This window comes from Centroberyx affinis, unplaced genomic scaffold (genome assembly GCF_046629955.1).
Source record: "Centroberyx affinis isolate AG114_WGS23_722 - 3 ecotype Tasmania unplaced genomic scaffold, CSIRO-AGI_Caff_v1 ptg007568l_1, whole genome shotgun sequence".
Taxonomy (NCBI): Eukaryota; Metazoa; Chordata; class Actinopteri; order Beryciformes; family Berycidae; genus Centroberyx; species Centroberyx affinis.
Window position 1 is genome coordinate 109684 of NW_027283816.1, and position 18460 is coordinate 128143.

The 18460-nt window shown below is 42.6% G+C and overlaps 1 protein-coding gene across 2 annotated transcripts; it reads left to right on the plus strand.

Annotated features, from left to right (window-relative positions):
• The first annotated feature begins 2203 nt into the window (after positions 1-2203).
• Positions 2204-17283, plus strand: plekhn1 (pleckstrin homology domain containing, family N member 1). Of its 2 annotated transcripts, none has more exons than XM_071513837.1 (16): positions 2204-2385; positions 4248-4338; positions 4524-4685; positions 5965-6045; positions 6606-6696; positions 8678-8811; positions 9487-9636; positions 11136-11216; positions 11335-11410; positions 11694-11839; positions 12134-12286; positions 13125-13367; positions 13997-14161; positions 14874-15122; positions 15352-15412; positions 16427-17283. In XM_071513837.1, the coding sequence occupies exons 1-16, from the start codon at positions 2312-2314 to the stop codon at positions 16609-16611; spliced, it is 2142 nt and encodes a 713-aa protein (XP_071369938.1). In that variant the 5' UTR covers positions 2204-2311; the 3' UTR covers positions 16612-17283. The 2 variants fall into 2 exon arrangements, with proteins under 2 accessions (XP_071369938.1, XP_071369939.1); XM_071513838.1 differs by having other exon boundaries at positions 14877-15122.
• The last annotated feature ends 1177 nt before the right edge of the window (positions 17284-18460 follow it).

Sequence of the window (18460 nt, forward strand, 5' to 3'; positions counted from 1 at the left end):
TACCATAATTCATTTTCAAAGTAATTAATTTGTTTACTGGTTTTGAGGGCGAGTGGCTTGATAACACCCAAATTTCAATTAGAAAATTTTACAGTGAAGTAACAATAAAATATTCTTAATGTTCTTGACATTCATGATAATAAGGAAATAACTTAAATAAATTGCATAGCTATAAATCTAAATGATCTCAGTCAATATTTACTCAAGAGAGGATCTTTTACAAATGAATGTAAAATAGAGACATTCATTTCCTTGTTGGATTATTAGACCTGCTGTGAAACATTACAGGACACATTTTCTTTCATCAATAGTCTTTTTGGTGGCTGAGCCTTTGATCTAACATGTGGCTAAATTAGGAGGGAAAGTGTTTCACACCTTACTACTTGACATTCTGAAGACAAACCCTACTCAGTGCCAATTAAGTGAGTCGCAGACCTTTACTCAGTGAAATCAGATGTGGAAACATCAGTAGAAGACGCAGATGAGGCAAGATAAGGCAAGACACTGGCAGTAAGCCTATGTGTTTTCATTTAATCTGTCTGCATTTCATTCACTGATGTGATAAAGACATTTTCCTTGGTCAGCTTTACAGCTTATCTGTCACTTAACGGGACTATTTATATCAAATTACACTACAGGCAGTCCAATCAGCATTCTCCACTGATTAAATTACTAGACCTAAGTGGCATAACCTTGTCACGGTCTCTGGGCCTATCAGACCGGGTTAGAGAATATTATCACGGCGGCTGGAGGAAGACTACGACTTGACAGTTTGTTTTAACAGCCTGATGACTGTTGGTGCCTCAGGTGGATCCGTTTCAATAATCCGGTCTAACAGGTTGGCATTACCTGTCAGCTCACAGCAGACATCTCCTATCATGAGTGTATGAAGTCAACACAGACGACGACCTAAAACGAATTAATGAGCAGGAACTGATCATGACTGTTTGACTAGGCCCCCAGTCACTGTCTATTTAAATACATGGTGTCTTTCACTTTATAAACCTGCACTGGAAAATTACGTTTTCTGGTGTGAGTCATGAGAGTTGTGACATAAAACCCACTGATATTCACCTATTTCCAAGAAGTTCAAATGGGAAGCTAACATTAAACTTCTGAGTGTACAGAATGAACACAAGCACTATGTTCACTGTACTATCAAACTGATCATTTTTATGAAAAGGTCTATTCACAAATGTTATACATCCACTTTGAAAAAACCCCCAAAAAACAATAATTATCAGAGATTCATTATTCATGTTTAAAATACTTAATTAAGATCCAGTCTGTAGAAGTGTTACTGCCAGCCAAGGACTGAATTTACTGGGTGTCACTTTTTTCACGTGGTGGATATCTCATTTTGGAACAAAATGCAAACAGCATATTGTTTGCATAGGCTTCTTGTCTTAGGTAAATTAGAGCCTTTGAATACACAAGGATCCTGTTAAATCCATCCTCCTTTCCCATCCCACTGACAGATGATTGTCCTAAGAGTGGTGAAAGATTTTACTTAGCAAATATTCCCCAGAGTAAAGGCAGAACAAGATTCAGTAAATCTCATATCCACAGTGTTGGAGAAGAGACCACACTGTGGTAGCTGATACATTCATCTCTTCAGTTTTGGTATTGCAGCAGTGCTTTGCCTGTTATATATAATATGAGCGGTGGACTTTCTTTCCAAATAAATAGAACTAAAAACCACTGCATCATCGTTTTGCACTTTCCTGATAACTTGAGTTTCAAAATGACATTGTTGTGTGTAAAGTATGTGGGGCAATAATAAATAGACTCCTTTAGGCTGCAGGCATTTTCATGTCCAGGCATGCCAGTGGAAGCTCCCATCTCACCCTTTGATTGACACACACCATCCAGTGTGTTAGTGACCCGTCTTGCACTGGCGACCCACAATGAGCTCCATTTGGCCCCTGGAAGGTGTGAACCGGCACACTTCTCCCAGACCCCCTGTCTTTGTTGTTGGGATTGATTTAACAGACAGAAGCAACCCACAGAAGGTGTGAACCCTTCTGGTTATTCACCACTCACACACACACACACACACACACACACACACACACACACACACACACATCCAGAGCCTGACACAGCCCCAAACTCCGCCCCCTCTTTACACAGACGCACTCTCACCGGTCTGTCTATACAGCCCTCACCCTGCCCACTTCTCCCTCAGTAGAAGCCTGACTTCAGTAGGGAGCGCACAGCACCGCTTGGATTACACACACACACCATCCATCACAGAAGGAGTAAAGCTTGTCTACAGCGGAGCGCAGAGCCCCACACACACCGCAGCAGCATGGGGAGCAGCATGTCATGTGTCCCCCAGCACAACTTCAGATTCTCCAGCAAGAGTTTCATACGCAGAAACAGGTAAGAACAAACAAACCGTTGGGGAATTCTTCTTTTTTTAAATTTTTTTTTAATACTGTACTTGTGTCATTATGTTTGCTCAAGACGGAGCACAATGTCATGCCCTTGGCTGTGGTTTGTTATTTTAGACTGTGCGTTTCAGCTGGAAGGAATTCTTGGTATTTCTCAGGGTTTGAGCGCTGGGGTTAAACAGAGGCTGTGAATTTTGTGGGGCCAGGTTCAGGATCATGTGGTAATACAGCACAGTCCCAGAGTGGTGCCTGTCTGGCCCAACGGTGTCAATGATCCAGTTACCATTTGCCTCCTCTTTGCATCTCTGTGAAGTTGATCTGCCAGCTGTCAGTGAATCTGGTTTCCCTCCAAAATCAGGACCTGACCCCATTCACTATCATGATCACATGTGGGCAATTATAGTTATTAACTGATAAGATCCGATTTATGATACCTGATATATAGGTTAATAACTTTTACTCTTATGACCTGAGGGCTTTGAACAATAATACATATAGTGATCCACATAAATACTATATACTTGCTTTTCTACTTTTTTTTTAATGTCTCCTACAGTATTATATGCCTGGGCATGTTGCCCTTGGTACAGCCCACTCTGCTGGACCACCACATCTGATTGTAATTAGCCACTGCTACAGTCTTCTGCCCTGCGCTGTGCTATTGTTCAGGATCTGGTTTTGTCTAACAGTCCATTTCGCTCTGCCAAGAAGAACCATTTGTGTATTTCAAATAAAAACAGAGTAACGGCCCCAACCGTTGGGTTTCAAAACTCTCAGCTCTAGTTTGAATACTGATACACTTTCCAAGGTGAATTGATGGTTCAGCATTAACAATAAGTTCAGTGTTCCTGCTTCCTGTGTGCCCTACTCCCTCCTTGTGTTGCTGAATTAGGCCGGGCTCAGGTATTCCCCACAGAGCCAAGCAGTGAACATGAATGCCAAAGCAGTGACTTGGAGAATGTTAGGTGTGCAAATCCACTACCTGTCTATTATCCACATTCCTCTTTCAGTTTGCAACTGTGGATTGCATCAGTGTGCATGATTATCATATTTTCTCTGTTCAAGACTAAAAGAAACAAGGGTTGTAGTGGAATAGCAACACTTGTGAAACAATAATCTGCTCATCTAATGATTGATGATCAACACGGAGACCTCCTGATTAGACAGACCTTGATTCTCACCACACACACAAAAGCCTGCGCTGTTGTGCTAAAGACACTGACTCACACATGGGCAGATAAGCAGATAAACTCCAGATTGAGATTGTAAAAGCAGACTCCCGGCCTTATCATTGCAGCGGAAGAGCTTCCTTATAAAGATGTGACACTAATGGTAACAGATGAGGGTCATGCAAAACAAAGGAGGGTATTGAATGTTGATTTCCCTATGCATATCCTGCCTAACAGGAACATAAGACCTGATTGTTCTACTCATTTAAATGGCTGGTATTGAAGGCACGAGGACAAAGGGAGAGCTCTGGTTAATGTATATGACATGAGACACAAACCATCATTCAAAGTCATTAAGCTGTCATGAAAACTCAAATATGTCAATGGTTCAAGATTTAGTTTGTAACTTGATAACTATTGAAAAAGGTAAGACAAAAAAGAGAAATAAGTGATTGGATCCAGATTTGAAATGCAAAACAGTTCAGCAGGGACAGTTGCTTGTAGGCCATCGCTCCATTTGACAAAGTAGACAAGGAAATTCCTTAAACAGGAAATGTTCCCTGTTGACATTGCAGTTGGGAAGGTAACTGTTCAGCAAACATGAAATGAACATGATGGTAAACACTGGAGAGTGAGAGCGAGTCGTAACACATGGCTTTCTCTCTCTCTCTGCCCCGAGCAGCAGTCGTCTGTTTCGTAAGAAGAATCCCCAAGAGGGACAGGAGAAGTCCAACAGCATCATCAATATCCTGTGCACTGTCACCCCCAGGAAGGTAAGACCCTCCTTCAGCTATGAGATACAGCCAGTTAATAACATGAAACCCAGTTGTCTGCATACCTCACAAAACTGCAATCCTGTGTATGCCAATATGCGATATGTCTGACTATTCTGACAGCAGGTCTAATTGGTTTACTCAGTGTTATGTCTAAACTCTTCTGACATTATGATTGGTTGCAGGAAATGTCCCATAAAGATCTGCAGACAATAGAGAACATAAAGTGGGACCCCCCCTTCCCCTACGACCCGGCCAGTGGCTGGAAGAAGAGCAGCATCAATGTGAAAAACTACGGGAGGATGATCCACAGCTCCAAAGTCCGCTTCCGCTTCCTTCACTGCCAGGTGAGGAGGAAACACACACACACGCACACACACAAGAACAAAATAACTTTTTACGACTGTGTATGATGGAATGTCAAAACAATAACTACCAAACAAAACAAAGCTAATGCCGCAACATCCGCAACTGCGGTTAACTGCGGTTAACTGCGGTTAATGAGGTCATAAAAAAAGGCCAAGCCTACAGTGACACATCGTCCTAGTCATCCCTGTAATCCTCATGAGAGCAAGAACCAAGCACACAGGTGGAGATAACAGGATGTTGCTCTGCGGCCACCAAACGCACCGAAACTCCCCTGCTGGCACTGACGTGGTGGCTGGCTGTGAATAATCCAATCAGTTTTCCACAAAGCAGGCCGCAGCCTGTGTTTGGACATGTACGTTTCTGCTGCGGTTGTGAAACATCTCTGAGAAAAAAACCTGAGGGTAGAGAGAGTTCCTCTGATCCCAGCGACTGATAGAGGACACACCGGCTCCTCGCTGTGGGAACTGCAGTTTGCCAGAGCTGTGACACAACCGCTCTGTCAAAACAGAGAAAAAAGAGATTGATGGAGAGGATGCCACGCTCAATGAGATCATGAACGCAAAAGAACACATTGTATTGTGCCATACAATAATACCACAGGAAGCGAAGATGTATTACCCAAGTGTTGTTGAAAAGAGAATCCATACATGAACCAGCAAAGGAAGGGGGCTTGGCTGTCAAAAGGAAGGAAGTGACTATTAACCACATTTTGTGATCCCTTGAGAAATTCCTGAATTTAAGAGTATCCAAGTCAGTCCAAGTCAGTCCAGCAGAACATTCCCTCAAGATGTTCCATGAATCAGCAGATCAAACTTCAGACACAGCAATCTAAGATAATGAAGAACAAGACATGCCCATTTGAAATACAGGATGTTAATTGTTAGACAGGGGCACTGGCAGTGATTTGTTGGGTGATTAATCTTAAGATTGTGTTGGCAAAGGCTGTTTTATTAGGCTGTAATGCTGCACCTATATAACTTCTCTGGTCATTGGACACAAATATTAGATAAGTATGGGTAGGAAAGCCATTGAGAGCCATGTGTATGCGGGTTTTAATTCCGACCAATCACTGCATCAGCTGATTTCACGATTAGTTCCTCCACTCTGGTCGAAGGCGTGTTAATCTGTGAAATCAGCTACTGTAGTTTTCTTGCTGTATGGATCAATATGTTAATTCTCACAGAGATAGGGCTGATTTTATCAACACTGTATTTGCAGCTCTAACTCTTCCACCCTCCGCTCTTTTTATCTGTGCAGGATGTGCATGACTGCTACCTGGACCTCTTCCAAACACATCTTCATTTTGTCTCCAACAACACAACTGGACTCACATACCAGGTGGGTTTTTTTTAAGTCAGGCAATATTATCAATGATCATGGCGTCCAATCCATGGTTCATCAGTGTCAACTGATGTCTAATTTTCCCACGGGTCATAATCTCATGTAATCTCCTCATGCCTTTTGACGTGCGTCTCCTGCCAACCAGCAATGTGTTGGTAAACATAGTGTGTACGATTATATTTCCTCACCTGTCTCGTAAAGCATGAGCAGTCATTAATCATCGTTTTACCGTGTTAGGAGCTAGACTCCATTTCAAAAAGACACGACTAAACACTCATATACAGTCTTAGTCAGAATGTAGATGACGGCAAATGTAACACAGACATGAATACGTCATCGGCTTATGAGGCTGACCTCAGTATCACACTAATTAATTGTGTGTCATAACTACATGTGTTCATTAGAGCATAGAGTTGAATAGTCTGCTCACGTAAAGCATTAACAGTGAGAGAACTGTAGTAAAGGATCAAGTCTGTGAATGAGAGAATGTTTATTTCCCAAGGAAGCATATTGTTTATGAAATTTGATGATTGTGCTTTTTGTGTTTTTGTGTTCAGGGAACTCTTCCCCTGAAAGAGCTCACCATCTGCAACCTGCAACAGAACTGCAACCACAGCCAACCCCAGGAATTTGCCTTCCAGATCAACGGTAAATTTGACTTTGCTTCACTTGAAAGGACAGAATTAGATTTGGGCACTGAGCCCTGCAATGTTGCAATCATCTGTTTTCAGTTTAGTAGCTGAGCTGAATCTAGCTCATCAATCATTTAAACTAGAACTGGCTAATCCAGGAGGATGTTTACAATTCAGTGGCTGACTTCAAACGTCACTGTGATGGCCTATTTCTCTAAAGGAAAACAGAGGAGGAACGAGAGCTGGAGAAGTAGAGAGTCTTAGTTCATATTTGTCACCGTTTAACTTTCATACTCTCTCACTATTTTCACTTACACTGGTGGTCTGCTATGTTTGGCCCTCTCATCACTGATAGACCAAAGTACAAATTCTCTTACTAAAACAGCAACAAACCACACGCTATTTCCAAGCTGCGGCATTTCCTATGTTGCCACATTCCAGTGATTCAAAGGTGCCGTGCCCCTCTTCACCTCCACTCAACCCCAAGACTAACTAGAGCTGGGCCCCTTTCACCCTCGGTCAGGGGGCCAAGCCCGCCTCAAAGGCCCCCCTTGTTAGAAGACAGGTGCGCCTCAGCCAACCCAGCTGTTGTGCAGAAAACCACTCTTAGCCTTGTCACTACATATAATCTATGGCACATTCCAAAAACTGCTCAGCCTAATGCCCGGTAGTAATGCCACTTAGCATTTGATCTCTGAATGGACGAAAACACTTTGACTTGATTTCTTTACAGAGTAGAAAAATGGTAGTTGGCGTAAATGAAGTGACTAGACGGCCGTGTTCCCCGGTATCAATGTAGTCAGTGAATTCAGTCAAAGTAATCAATGTAAAATTACTGAGTGAAAAAGTCCAAGGCATGTAAAGTTAGTTTCAGTCATGACAAGTGTAAGGTTTCTGTGTTTGTATTTCTTTATTTATTACCATGTTATTGAAGTATCCCTGCACTCTTTGGCTTTGCGAAAATAGACTTGACCTTGCAATATTTCCTGGAACAAACTTATTCTTTTTGGGTATTTGGTTTCAAATGTTTTCCTTTTTCAACATGAGCCTTTGTTTACCTTACCCGGAGGCGTCACTGACAGGAAACATATGTGCAGAGGTGGTATGACAAAATTCTGACTCAAGCGAGAGATCTAATGTGGAGATATCCACTGCGAGACCTGTGTCTTCCCCATGCTGAGTTGAAAATATGAATCAGCTTTACTGTAAATGTTGTGAGGAGCTGATTTAGAGATTCATGAAGCAAAAATTCCACATGGGGTTCTGGAAAAAATCCTGCAAAGCCTTCATATGTTTAGAATTAGCGCGGTTGTGATTCCTGTAAGTTAGGTAATGACAGTTAATGACTTTTAATAATAGTTAATGACCTCTGTAAACTGACTGACTGGTTGCTCCTGATTCCAGTCTTAAGAGAGTTCACATCACTGTCCTTGCTTGAGCTGTGGGAAAAATGTCTCTTTTCAAGGGAGTGCCATGATCAAGGTCTAAAATTGGCTGGAATGAATACAAAGTCAACAGATGAGACCAGTATGGCTGCTTATTAGGGAGCAGTCAGCAGACTATGGTTCCTGGCAATTACAAAGCCATGGGGCTGGAATGAAAGTGACTATCTCTGCTGTTTATCTCTGGTATGTGTGGGTCTGATAGAGGGAGATTCCAGCTCTATTCACCCCAGGTCCTGTTCATTCCTCCTGGGTAAGCAGTTTGTGGGAGGAACTGTCTGCTGTAATTTTTAAAGGCCATATAGAGCGGGTCAAGGGTGGTCTTCTGCAACAGGTTGTAGAGGTGGTTTAGTGTCTGTAACATGTTACCAAACATGAGTTAACACGGCTTTATTGTCAGTATTGCCCAAGGGAGCGCGATGCAGTAAAGGAGCTGAGTGTGTGAACTCCATAAATGATTCACCACCATGGCAGAAAGCTTTCTGAGAAAGAGTTGAGAAAGAGATGCCTTGGTGACCCTTTCCCTTTTGACTCTGTGACCTTTACCCCCTGCAGGTGTCAGCCTTAACCCCATCATCGTCTACTGTGCCAACCAAGAAGAAATGGACCTATGGTTTGGCCTGCTCAAAGAAAATATTGAGGCCAACGGGGGCACTGCCTTTGCACCTGAGAACTTCACCAGAGTGAAGGTATGTTGAATGAGATCTACAACTGTGTTTCATGGGGTCATCTTTCCCCAAACACAGTCTACATGTTATATCAGGCTGCATAAGGGTTGGTTCTCATGCTCAGAACACTCAGAATATATGTATGCAGAGATTACAAAGATTAACATCCGTTTTTTCAAATTCAAACAAGCCCTCAAGTGTGGCCATCTCTCAACCTACTTGATGGATTAGGCAGGGGAGGGCTTTGGCCTAAGCCAGTTCTGGTAAAACACTGACAGGATGTGTGTGAGTGTAGCGGTGGTGAGTCAAGTAGGTCACTGCTGTGTCTGCCTGAGGGCTGGATACCAGGGAGCGGTCTTGACCGCATCATAGCCCACATCAGACCAACCCTCACATCTGCACGGGGTTAAAGTGCTGACTCCACACCCACAGGTGTGGAAAGGGCTGACAATATTTAAGATGAAGCACATGAGCCTAGATGTATCACTGCAGTAGAAGATAATTGGGCTGATGACATTTTTATGCTTTATTATAAGCCTAATGAGCCTCTGGATCTACAAGCCACAGTGACATTCCAAATAAAAGCCAAATCATGTTTAAAACAAACATGTTTAAATTAGCTTAAGAGCTCTAGAGTTCTATTCATGTTTACTCTTTAATAATTCTGTCTCACTTATATAATCTGTATGTATCTAGCTAAACCAGGACGAGGTTCCCGAGAGCAGAGAGGAGCTGAGGAACTCCATCAACAGAGAGCCCATCTACGAGTGGGAGGGCTCTCAGCGCGACAGTCTGGGGGTTATCACCTATGTCACTAAAGTCCGACTGCAGCACCTTCCCTGTCAGGTACGACACCTACGCACTCTAAATCACTGTGGCTTATCAAGTCCATGTGACGCATTATTACCTGTTATAGCACTGAAGGCATCATTGAAAACAGAACAGGCTACCTCTGTTCTTGACTATTTGTGGAATTCTACAGTATGAGCAGCTGTATGAGCTATCATGATGCCTACATGTTTTCAAACCCTGGGAATTTTAACATGATGAATAAAAACAACATAATATGACTCACATAGTTTTTCAGTTGCGCAATACAAACCTTACGTCAACACAATGTAAGGAGTGAGTGTAATGGGTGGAGTCCATATTTTGGCAGAGGGTACCTCTCCTGCAGGTATAACTCTATTACCTCTATGTTCCTCTCAAGACGTAACACAGTATCAGACACCTGCAACCCACTGATAAAACATGCGACAAACCAAATCAGACATTAGGCACAAATAAGTAATGCTGACACAGCTTTGCAACAACAGCCAATGAAAACAGTAGTCGTGTCACTGCTTGCAAGGTTAGCTGCAATTAATTCTCTGTGGGAAATAGCGGCAGCTCTGTTGAAGTGTGTGAGATTTAGGGCTTGGGTGTGTGAGAGGCATTTGCCCGGCTCACGCAGTGACTCGACTCACCTCACAGCTGGAATGTCAGCTGTCTGTCCAGACACACCCTCAGTGAGGGAGAAGAAACATAAACTCTCAGTCTGCCGCGCCTTTAAATGCCCCACTAACTGGTTTCACTCAAGATCTTGCTGGGATTTAAAATGTGCCTCCCAACAAAGTATTAAAGGATAATACTGGTGTGTTTTAGCCAATCTTCTAGTTTGCCCTTCTCTTTTACATTAGTCCTGCTGGTGTCTGTAGACAGTCAGCCTAATTGGAGATATCAGGGCTCGTTTTCCTCTCTTCCGAAGATGTTTATTTGCTGTCATTCATTCTTGTACAATATGACAAACAACTCCCACAGACTTGAAAAGTTCCAGAGCTAGATAATCCATTACAGTAAACATGAGGCCTTAATTTGGCTTTGTCAAAGTTTCTGTTTTATGTCATTGTGTTTTCATATCAGTGTGTGCTTTATGTTATGCTCTGCTTACTGTCCATGACCTGACATCTGCAAGAAGAAATGGATGCCTCTGCCAGGAAATAATCTGTCAAAAACATGTCACCTTACAAACTTTATTTTCACATCCATGCCTTTTTATTTGGGGAGTATTTGTTAGCCAAGACAGCAGTTAATTTCAGGCTAGGTTTGATTCATTTTTCGTCATTTTCAAAAAACGAACGATAAAAAATTTGCTAAAACATCTAATTAGATGCGGCATGCATTGCAAAATTACTAGACACAGACAACAGTAAATGAACTTCTACTCTAAATTACACTAGTATTCTCCTTCAACCAGTTAAATGGCAACGGATAAGGATAATTCAATGTAGTAACACTCTAATAACAACATAACAAGTACATAAAGTACATAAAACTCACTTGCAGCTAAACTCTTATGCCCACAGGAGCAGAGTGACAGACTGTTGGTGATGTACCCAGCCACTCTGATCATCCTATCAGAGGAGAATGACGGACTCTTCTACAAGGTATCACTGACCTCACTGACCTCTTACTCATTCTCTTTTAAACTTAATCATATCTTCAGCTGTCATGTATCCGGTGTATGCATCAGAGAGTTGTGTGTAAAAGTCTATGTGATTGCAGGGGAAACTTCCACTCAACATGATTACTGTGACCACACCCTGCCAAGACGTCAAGCCCAACACCTTTATGATTGAAGGTAAATTGACCGTAATGTAAATACCGCACACTGGAAACTCTACTGCAGACTCTTTAGACTCCTTGGTTTTGTAACTGGACATGTTAAGAAGGGACTTTAATGAATGTACATTCTTATGCGTGCTGTACCCCCAAGTGGCCTTTTTCATGAATCCACTAGCGTCACAAAGTGTAGCCCTCCATGAATGAGCTGGTTTGATCCCCGATGAATGACATTCTGACTATAGCACATTCCAGTGAGCGACTGAACCGAATGACCGGCTTTGTCCCCCCTCCCTTCCCAGGCAAGCTGATCAACCCCATAGTGGTGTCCTGTCTGGATAAGGCCGAGTTCTGCGACTGGATCCAGCATTTCAAAGCTGCTGACGTGCCCGTTCTCAGCCCGCCGCCCCCCGTGTATGACATCATCTACACCCCAACGCAGAGAGAGGTGAGGCACGCCCTCCTTCCAAACATGAAACTATTCACAGCGATTGATGATCCACACCTGATTAGTGTGATATGAGTATGAGGAAAAAGTGATAAGGGAGACAGACAATGCAGCCTCGCCTCTTTTGTAAATCAACACACTCAGAGCGACTATTAAAACTTTTGCCTTACTACTACTGACTTATAGTTCTAGTTATGAGGCAGGCCATCTTTGGTCTGCAAACTTTATTAATTTGCTCATAGCCATGGTGTTACATATTTATTCATTCTATTATGTGTCTTCTATAATCTCTAGGGTCCACAGTTTGACAGGTGGAGTGGAAATAGCCAGGGACTAAGTGAGTCCCTGAGGCTCAGCCGGCCGCAGAGCGGACGTGGGTCTCGAAACCTTCAGTTCCCCAGACATGAAGACAACCCTCTCTCCCCAGGATACACTGAACCCCTATGTGTAAGTGTGCACTGATAGCTATCTACTGAGGAAATACTGTTATCATTAAAAGTCACACTTGAACTAATTCACTGAAGCAAACACAACACTACAATATTTGCACAGCTAAAACTATAAACTTGGTAGGAGCTTAGTTCTATGGTGCTAAAAAAAACCCTCTGTTTGTTTTGGTGGAGCTGAACTGAGCAGCAACCCTTTTCTTTTACAAAGGTTAATTATTAACCAAGCTCTGGACACCAAACTGCTCCTGTTACAACTACAAAGGCTCAAGCGAAAGGCTCAGGTCCTCCAGCAAAAAAAATCATAATAATAAAGTTGATAATCTTTCTCAAAACATCTATCCATAAAGATAACTTTCTGATGTTGGAAAATAACAGGCCCTTACATGCTGATTCAGCAGTCAAAAGTTTGCTTGTTAACTTCAGACTCTTTAAGCAGCTATTGAAGTGCTGTGCATTATCAGGACTTCGACCAAACTCCCCCAGGAGAGGGGCTATGTGGGCCAACTGCCCATCCAATTAGCTTAAAGTGGAACAGGCTCTGTGCCCAGAAGACATGTTGTTGTTCTTTGTGTGGGCTTCTGACCTGAACGCCACTCTCCCAATTAAGTTGATGGAGACCTTCTTTCCTCACACTCTAACAGATAACATCAATTCCACCTTGGCTGCTATATTCGCACAAACAAATAACACAACATGCCGAGAAAACTCATGAGGAGGGACAATATATTATGTTTGTTTGAATAGCACCTAATTGTGAAACGGACTGATGCCACCCTAGTTGTGATGCCACAGCTCTTGGTTGACTTTTGCCCCCTGTGTGTTTGTTGCCCCTACAGTACACTTCCAGCCGTCCCTCCTCGACAGAGACGGCCCGCCTGGGCAGCAGGAGCAACAGCGTGTCATCTCACACCAGGCCTGAGCGCGACCTACGACCTTTGTCACTTCGCTACTCCTCCCCCCAGCGCAGCTCGTACCTCCAGCCCTCTGAGGGCCCGGTGCTGTCTCAGATCTACAGCACTCCCTACTCCGCGCTGCACCGTGCCAGCCCCCAGCGCCTGGAGAAAGCCCCCCTTGTCAAGGTAATTCAGCCTGGCGTCTGACTTGATAACTGAATATTCCCCTTGAGACTGTTGTCTTATTTTACATTGTGTGCCACAACTGAAATAGACTGACCCACCAAGCAGTAGGTTGAGAGTGGGCCATGATGCAGTGTCAATAAATAGGGCTACAATAGCATTTTGTTCATAACTGAGGTTGAAAGACCTTTCTTATAAGAGACAGTGTTGCTCTTAAGTGCAAGGCATGAAATGATTTTACCTTAACCTTCACCTTCACCTTCATTAGGGTTCATTCACAGGAAACATTTATTATATTTGAGTGGATATCCCTACATTACTGTGGTGGTTAACATTGCAGATTTCATATACAAAACAGACAGCTGACTACAGATTTGTGAAACAACAGACTGTTGTCATGTCAGCGCTGCTGTAGATCATGTCTGAGATTACTCCAGTCTCTCTACTTGGTAACCTGACCCCTAATCCCAAAACTAAGTGTGGCTTATGCGATTGCCTTCTGCTAGCCTTAAGAGCGTGAGAGAGAGAGGGGGAGAGAGAGACAGGGAAAGGGAAAATGGCCCATTGATTTGCACCCGATCATTAGGAGTTTCCAACTAACCCCTGGCTCTGTGTGAATCCTCTGTGATCAGTCCAACAGCTGGAGCACCCCGCAGTCGTCCCTGAACTACTCCCTGAACGGCCCGCAGCGCCACTCGGACATGTGCGCCGCCCGCCAGCCCTTGTCGCCCCTGTACGATGTGCCCTGCACCCCCGACATCTACGCCCTGGATGAGCAGAGCCCAGCCTGTTCAGTGGTAAGTGGGTCACCGATACTGGATCCATAGACTCAGTTTACATCCACACAGCCTGCCTGACATCAACCGGTGCGCACACACATACACGCACGCTTGGTGAAGAAAAGTAACATCAGATGCAGAGGCTTCACCACCACCGATGATTAATCGATCCTTAACTGGCATAATCAAGTACATTGCTGACAGAGTGTCTCTACTCCTTTTCAGCAGCAACAAGCATTTCCAAAGGCCTGCTTACCCTTGTTTAGAGGGGCTAGTGATACTGTCTACATTTGCTTAACCTTAAAGCTCAAAGCATAATTCTTGTCTTTTCATGTGTTAGTCAGGTGGTTCTTTGGCTGAGGTGTATTAAGCATGCGCTGTTTGATTCTATAGTAATTTCTTCACAGCAACATTTAACAATTCTAAATCTAAATCAATGGGAGTTATTAGGACAATCATGACATGTTTCACAATTATTTTAAATCACCTCAAACCACCTCAAATCAACTACTGCAATTCGTTTTGAATGAATCGAATGTTTTATCCCAAAATTTTAAACTAGTACCAGACAGCAGTTTCATCCTGTTCTTAGACTCCCTCCAGCCAAAGATCCATTTGACTATCAGACGAAAACTGAAAAAGCAATGATCCTTTAAGTTAATCATCTAAACCCCTATTCCACATGTGATTCTAACTGCACCACCCTGACATGTCTCCCTCTGTTCCTAAGCAGCAGAGCTGGCAAGCACCAATGCAGCAGCAGCACCAGCAGCACCACCAGCAGCAGCTCCTGCCCTCCTCCTTCCAGCTCCGCACCCCTCCCATGGGCAGGCGCTGCAGGAGAAGCCTGGTCCTCACCAACTCACAGGGACACGCTCTGGGCCCGGAGATGGACAGTCATCAAAGCCAAATGGAGCAGAGAGCCGAGGCCGTCTCCAGGCTAAAGTTGCTGCCTGCGCCCAGCCCAGTGCAAGAGCAGGTGAGAAGTAGAGCAATACCCGTCTCCCAGGACACTCTGGTTTCTGGAATGCTGCGGTACAAACTGCAGCCGTGTGGTACCGCACGTTACGAAGGCATGTGTATATACTTGTTCTGTGGGTGATATTTGAACAGGTGCAGAAGATGAAACAAACATTTGAGTGAACTTGGGCATGTTTGTTATAAGTAGATCATGGGAAGTAACTTTTTGTTTTCACATCTTTTGACAGAGACTCATCCCGTCGAGCTCTGCGATGAACACTTCTCAGATGCCATATGGATACTCACCAGGTAAGAATTGCAGGCATGCAAACATAAACCTGATCACAATGAAACATTCCTCTGTTTGTGTGTAGTGTGCCTGTGTGCGAACTCGTAGAGTATGTTCTTCAAGTATGTTATGCAATTCGTGACACAGATGTAATATGCTTCCAATCTTGATAAAAAAAGATCAAGATTTTGATTTATTCAAGCTAAATAAGAGGGAGCGCTGTCTTTCACTTTCATGTCATAGCTAAATTAAATTTTTATTGCTATTGAAAACAATGCTCTCTATTTCAAACCAAGGCTATGGCATTGCGGCATCATATTTCCTCTCAAGTGTGAGGTATGAAAGTCAACACTGATAGCCTCCTACCTAAATACCACCAAGGACACAGAACATTGCTCACACTCCATTTAACCTTAAATTAAATACAGCCTACTGTACACGTTGGATTGATTGAACTCTTGGGTCTGTCAGCAGGCAGACAGAAGGTTAAGGCTGCAGAATGAAAAGTGCAGGAAATGCGCAAATGTGCCAATGAAATGGAGCTTAGTGCCGCTCTAAATGCCATGTGTGCAGATGTCCCATGTGGGGGAAGCCCAGTGTAAGGGAACACTGCTCCACAGACAGGGTTACTACTGGACTGTGATTGACAGCACACAACTGGACCAGGGCTACACGCTCACTCTCATATCTATTGGTTCTTTTATCGCATATAAAAACATGACCAGAATTTACCAGGTAATTGCTTTTCTCTAAGGTTAATAGACTTAACCTATGATAAAACGTAGTATCACCTTGCAAATTCTTCTGACGGTTTGCATGTTTCTGTGCCTTTACAAAGAGAATATCAAGAGCAAATGAAGGTGGTGTGATATTGGCAACTTACACTACTGGTTTTACAGTAAGATTATATGTTGGAACAAGAGCAGTGGCACCATAAGTAAGGTTGGACCGTGGCCAAGTTTATTCATTCAGGGCAAGGTTTGTGTTTCATTGTTTAAAACTAAAAGCCTGGGAATCTTCTCTCGCCCCCCCAGATCGCCACTCGTACCTTGAACCCACAGAACCAGATGACCAGGAAATGGACTATGACAACATTTGGGAATACAACTGTAATACCGGGATGATTCAGCCCATGTCTGGAATTTCGCCACACCGGACAGGATTAGACTTCGGGGCCAGAGGCCTTGGTGCCATGGCAACCCAGCAGAGATGGTCATAAAACAAAACAATAGGCCGGCACTCGTCTGGACGTGTGCAAACAACAGATCTCTATCAGAGGGATAATAAAAACCAACTATCAAAGCCTGTCTCACTCCTGCAGCATACAGTATGTTCCGCAAATCCCATGAACCGAGTTGTTAGATCTTGGATAGTCAAGCAGAGGAATGCTCAGTGCGGGTATGAGGAGGCATGGACAAAAAACAACACACTACATTATGAAAGTGATAGCAGATAGACTACCAGCGTCTGTTTTATATGTAGCATGAAAGCAAAGTGTACAGACTTTAATGCTAGAAAATGTTATTTTTGTAATGTGTATAATTGCACTGTCAAGGGTTTCATATGCAGTGCAACTATTTATAGTTTAGTTTTTTTTTTCAATATTTAAGAACATTTTCTAACGTGCCGTCCAGTTTATCTATTGTTATGTTTTTGTCTTTGTTTATAATTAAGGCTATAAAAAGCATTCCACCAAGGCTCGTTACAGTAGAGCATGTACATTTTTGTAAATTTTGTAAATTAATTATTTTATTATGCTAAAAACTGTCAAGGCAAGTATGTGGTTTGAATGGACTCCCTGAAATGTGCTAACAATACTACAGCTACTGATCTTTGTGTGGCTTCCGCTTTTCATTTTGTTTGAGGTGTTTATTTATATTTGGAAATAAAACTGAAAAAAAAAAAAAAAAATGAATTAACAAGTGTATTTTATTTTGTCTCATTATAATAGTTCTAATCAGATAGAATGACAATCTTAAAGTTGAAAGTACTGAAAAATATCGACATTGAATTAAAACAAAGTGGTGTATGGATGTTTTAGGAAATAAAGGTGATGTGAGATTTAGTAAGAGGGCAGATTAAGTGAAGTGAAAGTCGTGAAAGTCGGTCAATCAGTAACAAAGATGTCACCTTGTTCTAACCTGTAATTGTAGCGCCCCCTTTAGGCCAGTCAGAGTTATTTTGAAATGTGTGCTGTAATGAGATACAACATTTCTCCAAGTTACATCAAAATCTGATCAGTTGGGGGTGGGGGGGTTAGGGTTTGGGGTGGCAGAATTGTGCTTGATCAACAGCAATGTTTTATGGCCCTACTTTGCCATCTGCTGGTGGAAAACATTGTGTGATTATTCAAACAAGGAAGGTGAAGAAAAAAAAAAGTGGTTCTTTTGTGAAGATTTACCGCTGTGTGGATACAAAAACTACTATCTATTACATTCAAATAACCAGTTTATGTTCTTTGAAATAATGAAATTTTACTTGGAAACTGCATTTCATGCAACAGTGATACTCCAGCTGAGGTTCTTACATGAGCTTATGTTGCCCTCTGGTGTTTGAGAGGCTTCATGTTCAAGTCTGAGTAAAACAAGAGACACACAGCTCTACTCAGAGATGCTATTTACTGTAATTAAAATGAAAGACATCCACAGCTCACAGAGCAAGCCATGTGACAAAATAAAGTCATCTATAAATTATCTATTATGAAAATAAAATGCCTCTCATAAAGTATAAAACTGACACTGGCACAGAAAAAGTCCCCCAAATAGATTATACTTTTGTAAGGGTGTGTTGCTAAAACTTCATTTTCGAAGCTATTGCAACAGGTGTCATTTCATTTTGGAAGATATCACAGTAGATGTCAACAAACAGGACAGTGCCATCCTAAAATCGTCAAGTGCCTCAATTTCTACATACCATAAATCCATTATCATTTGCCCATCTAACATGCTGACTCTATATAGCTCTTATTAAACCTGCCTCTAATCTCTTTTCAGTACATACTGGAACCTTATTTATATAAAAAAAACAACAACATTCTTTTATTTCTGAATATATATCTCATGTCAAGC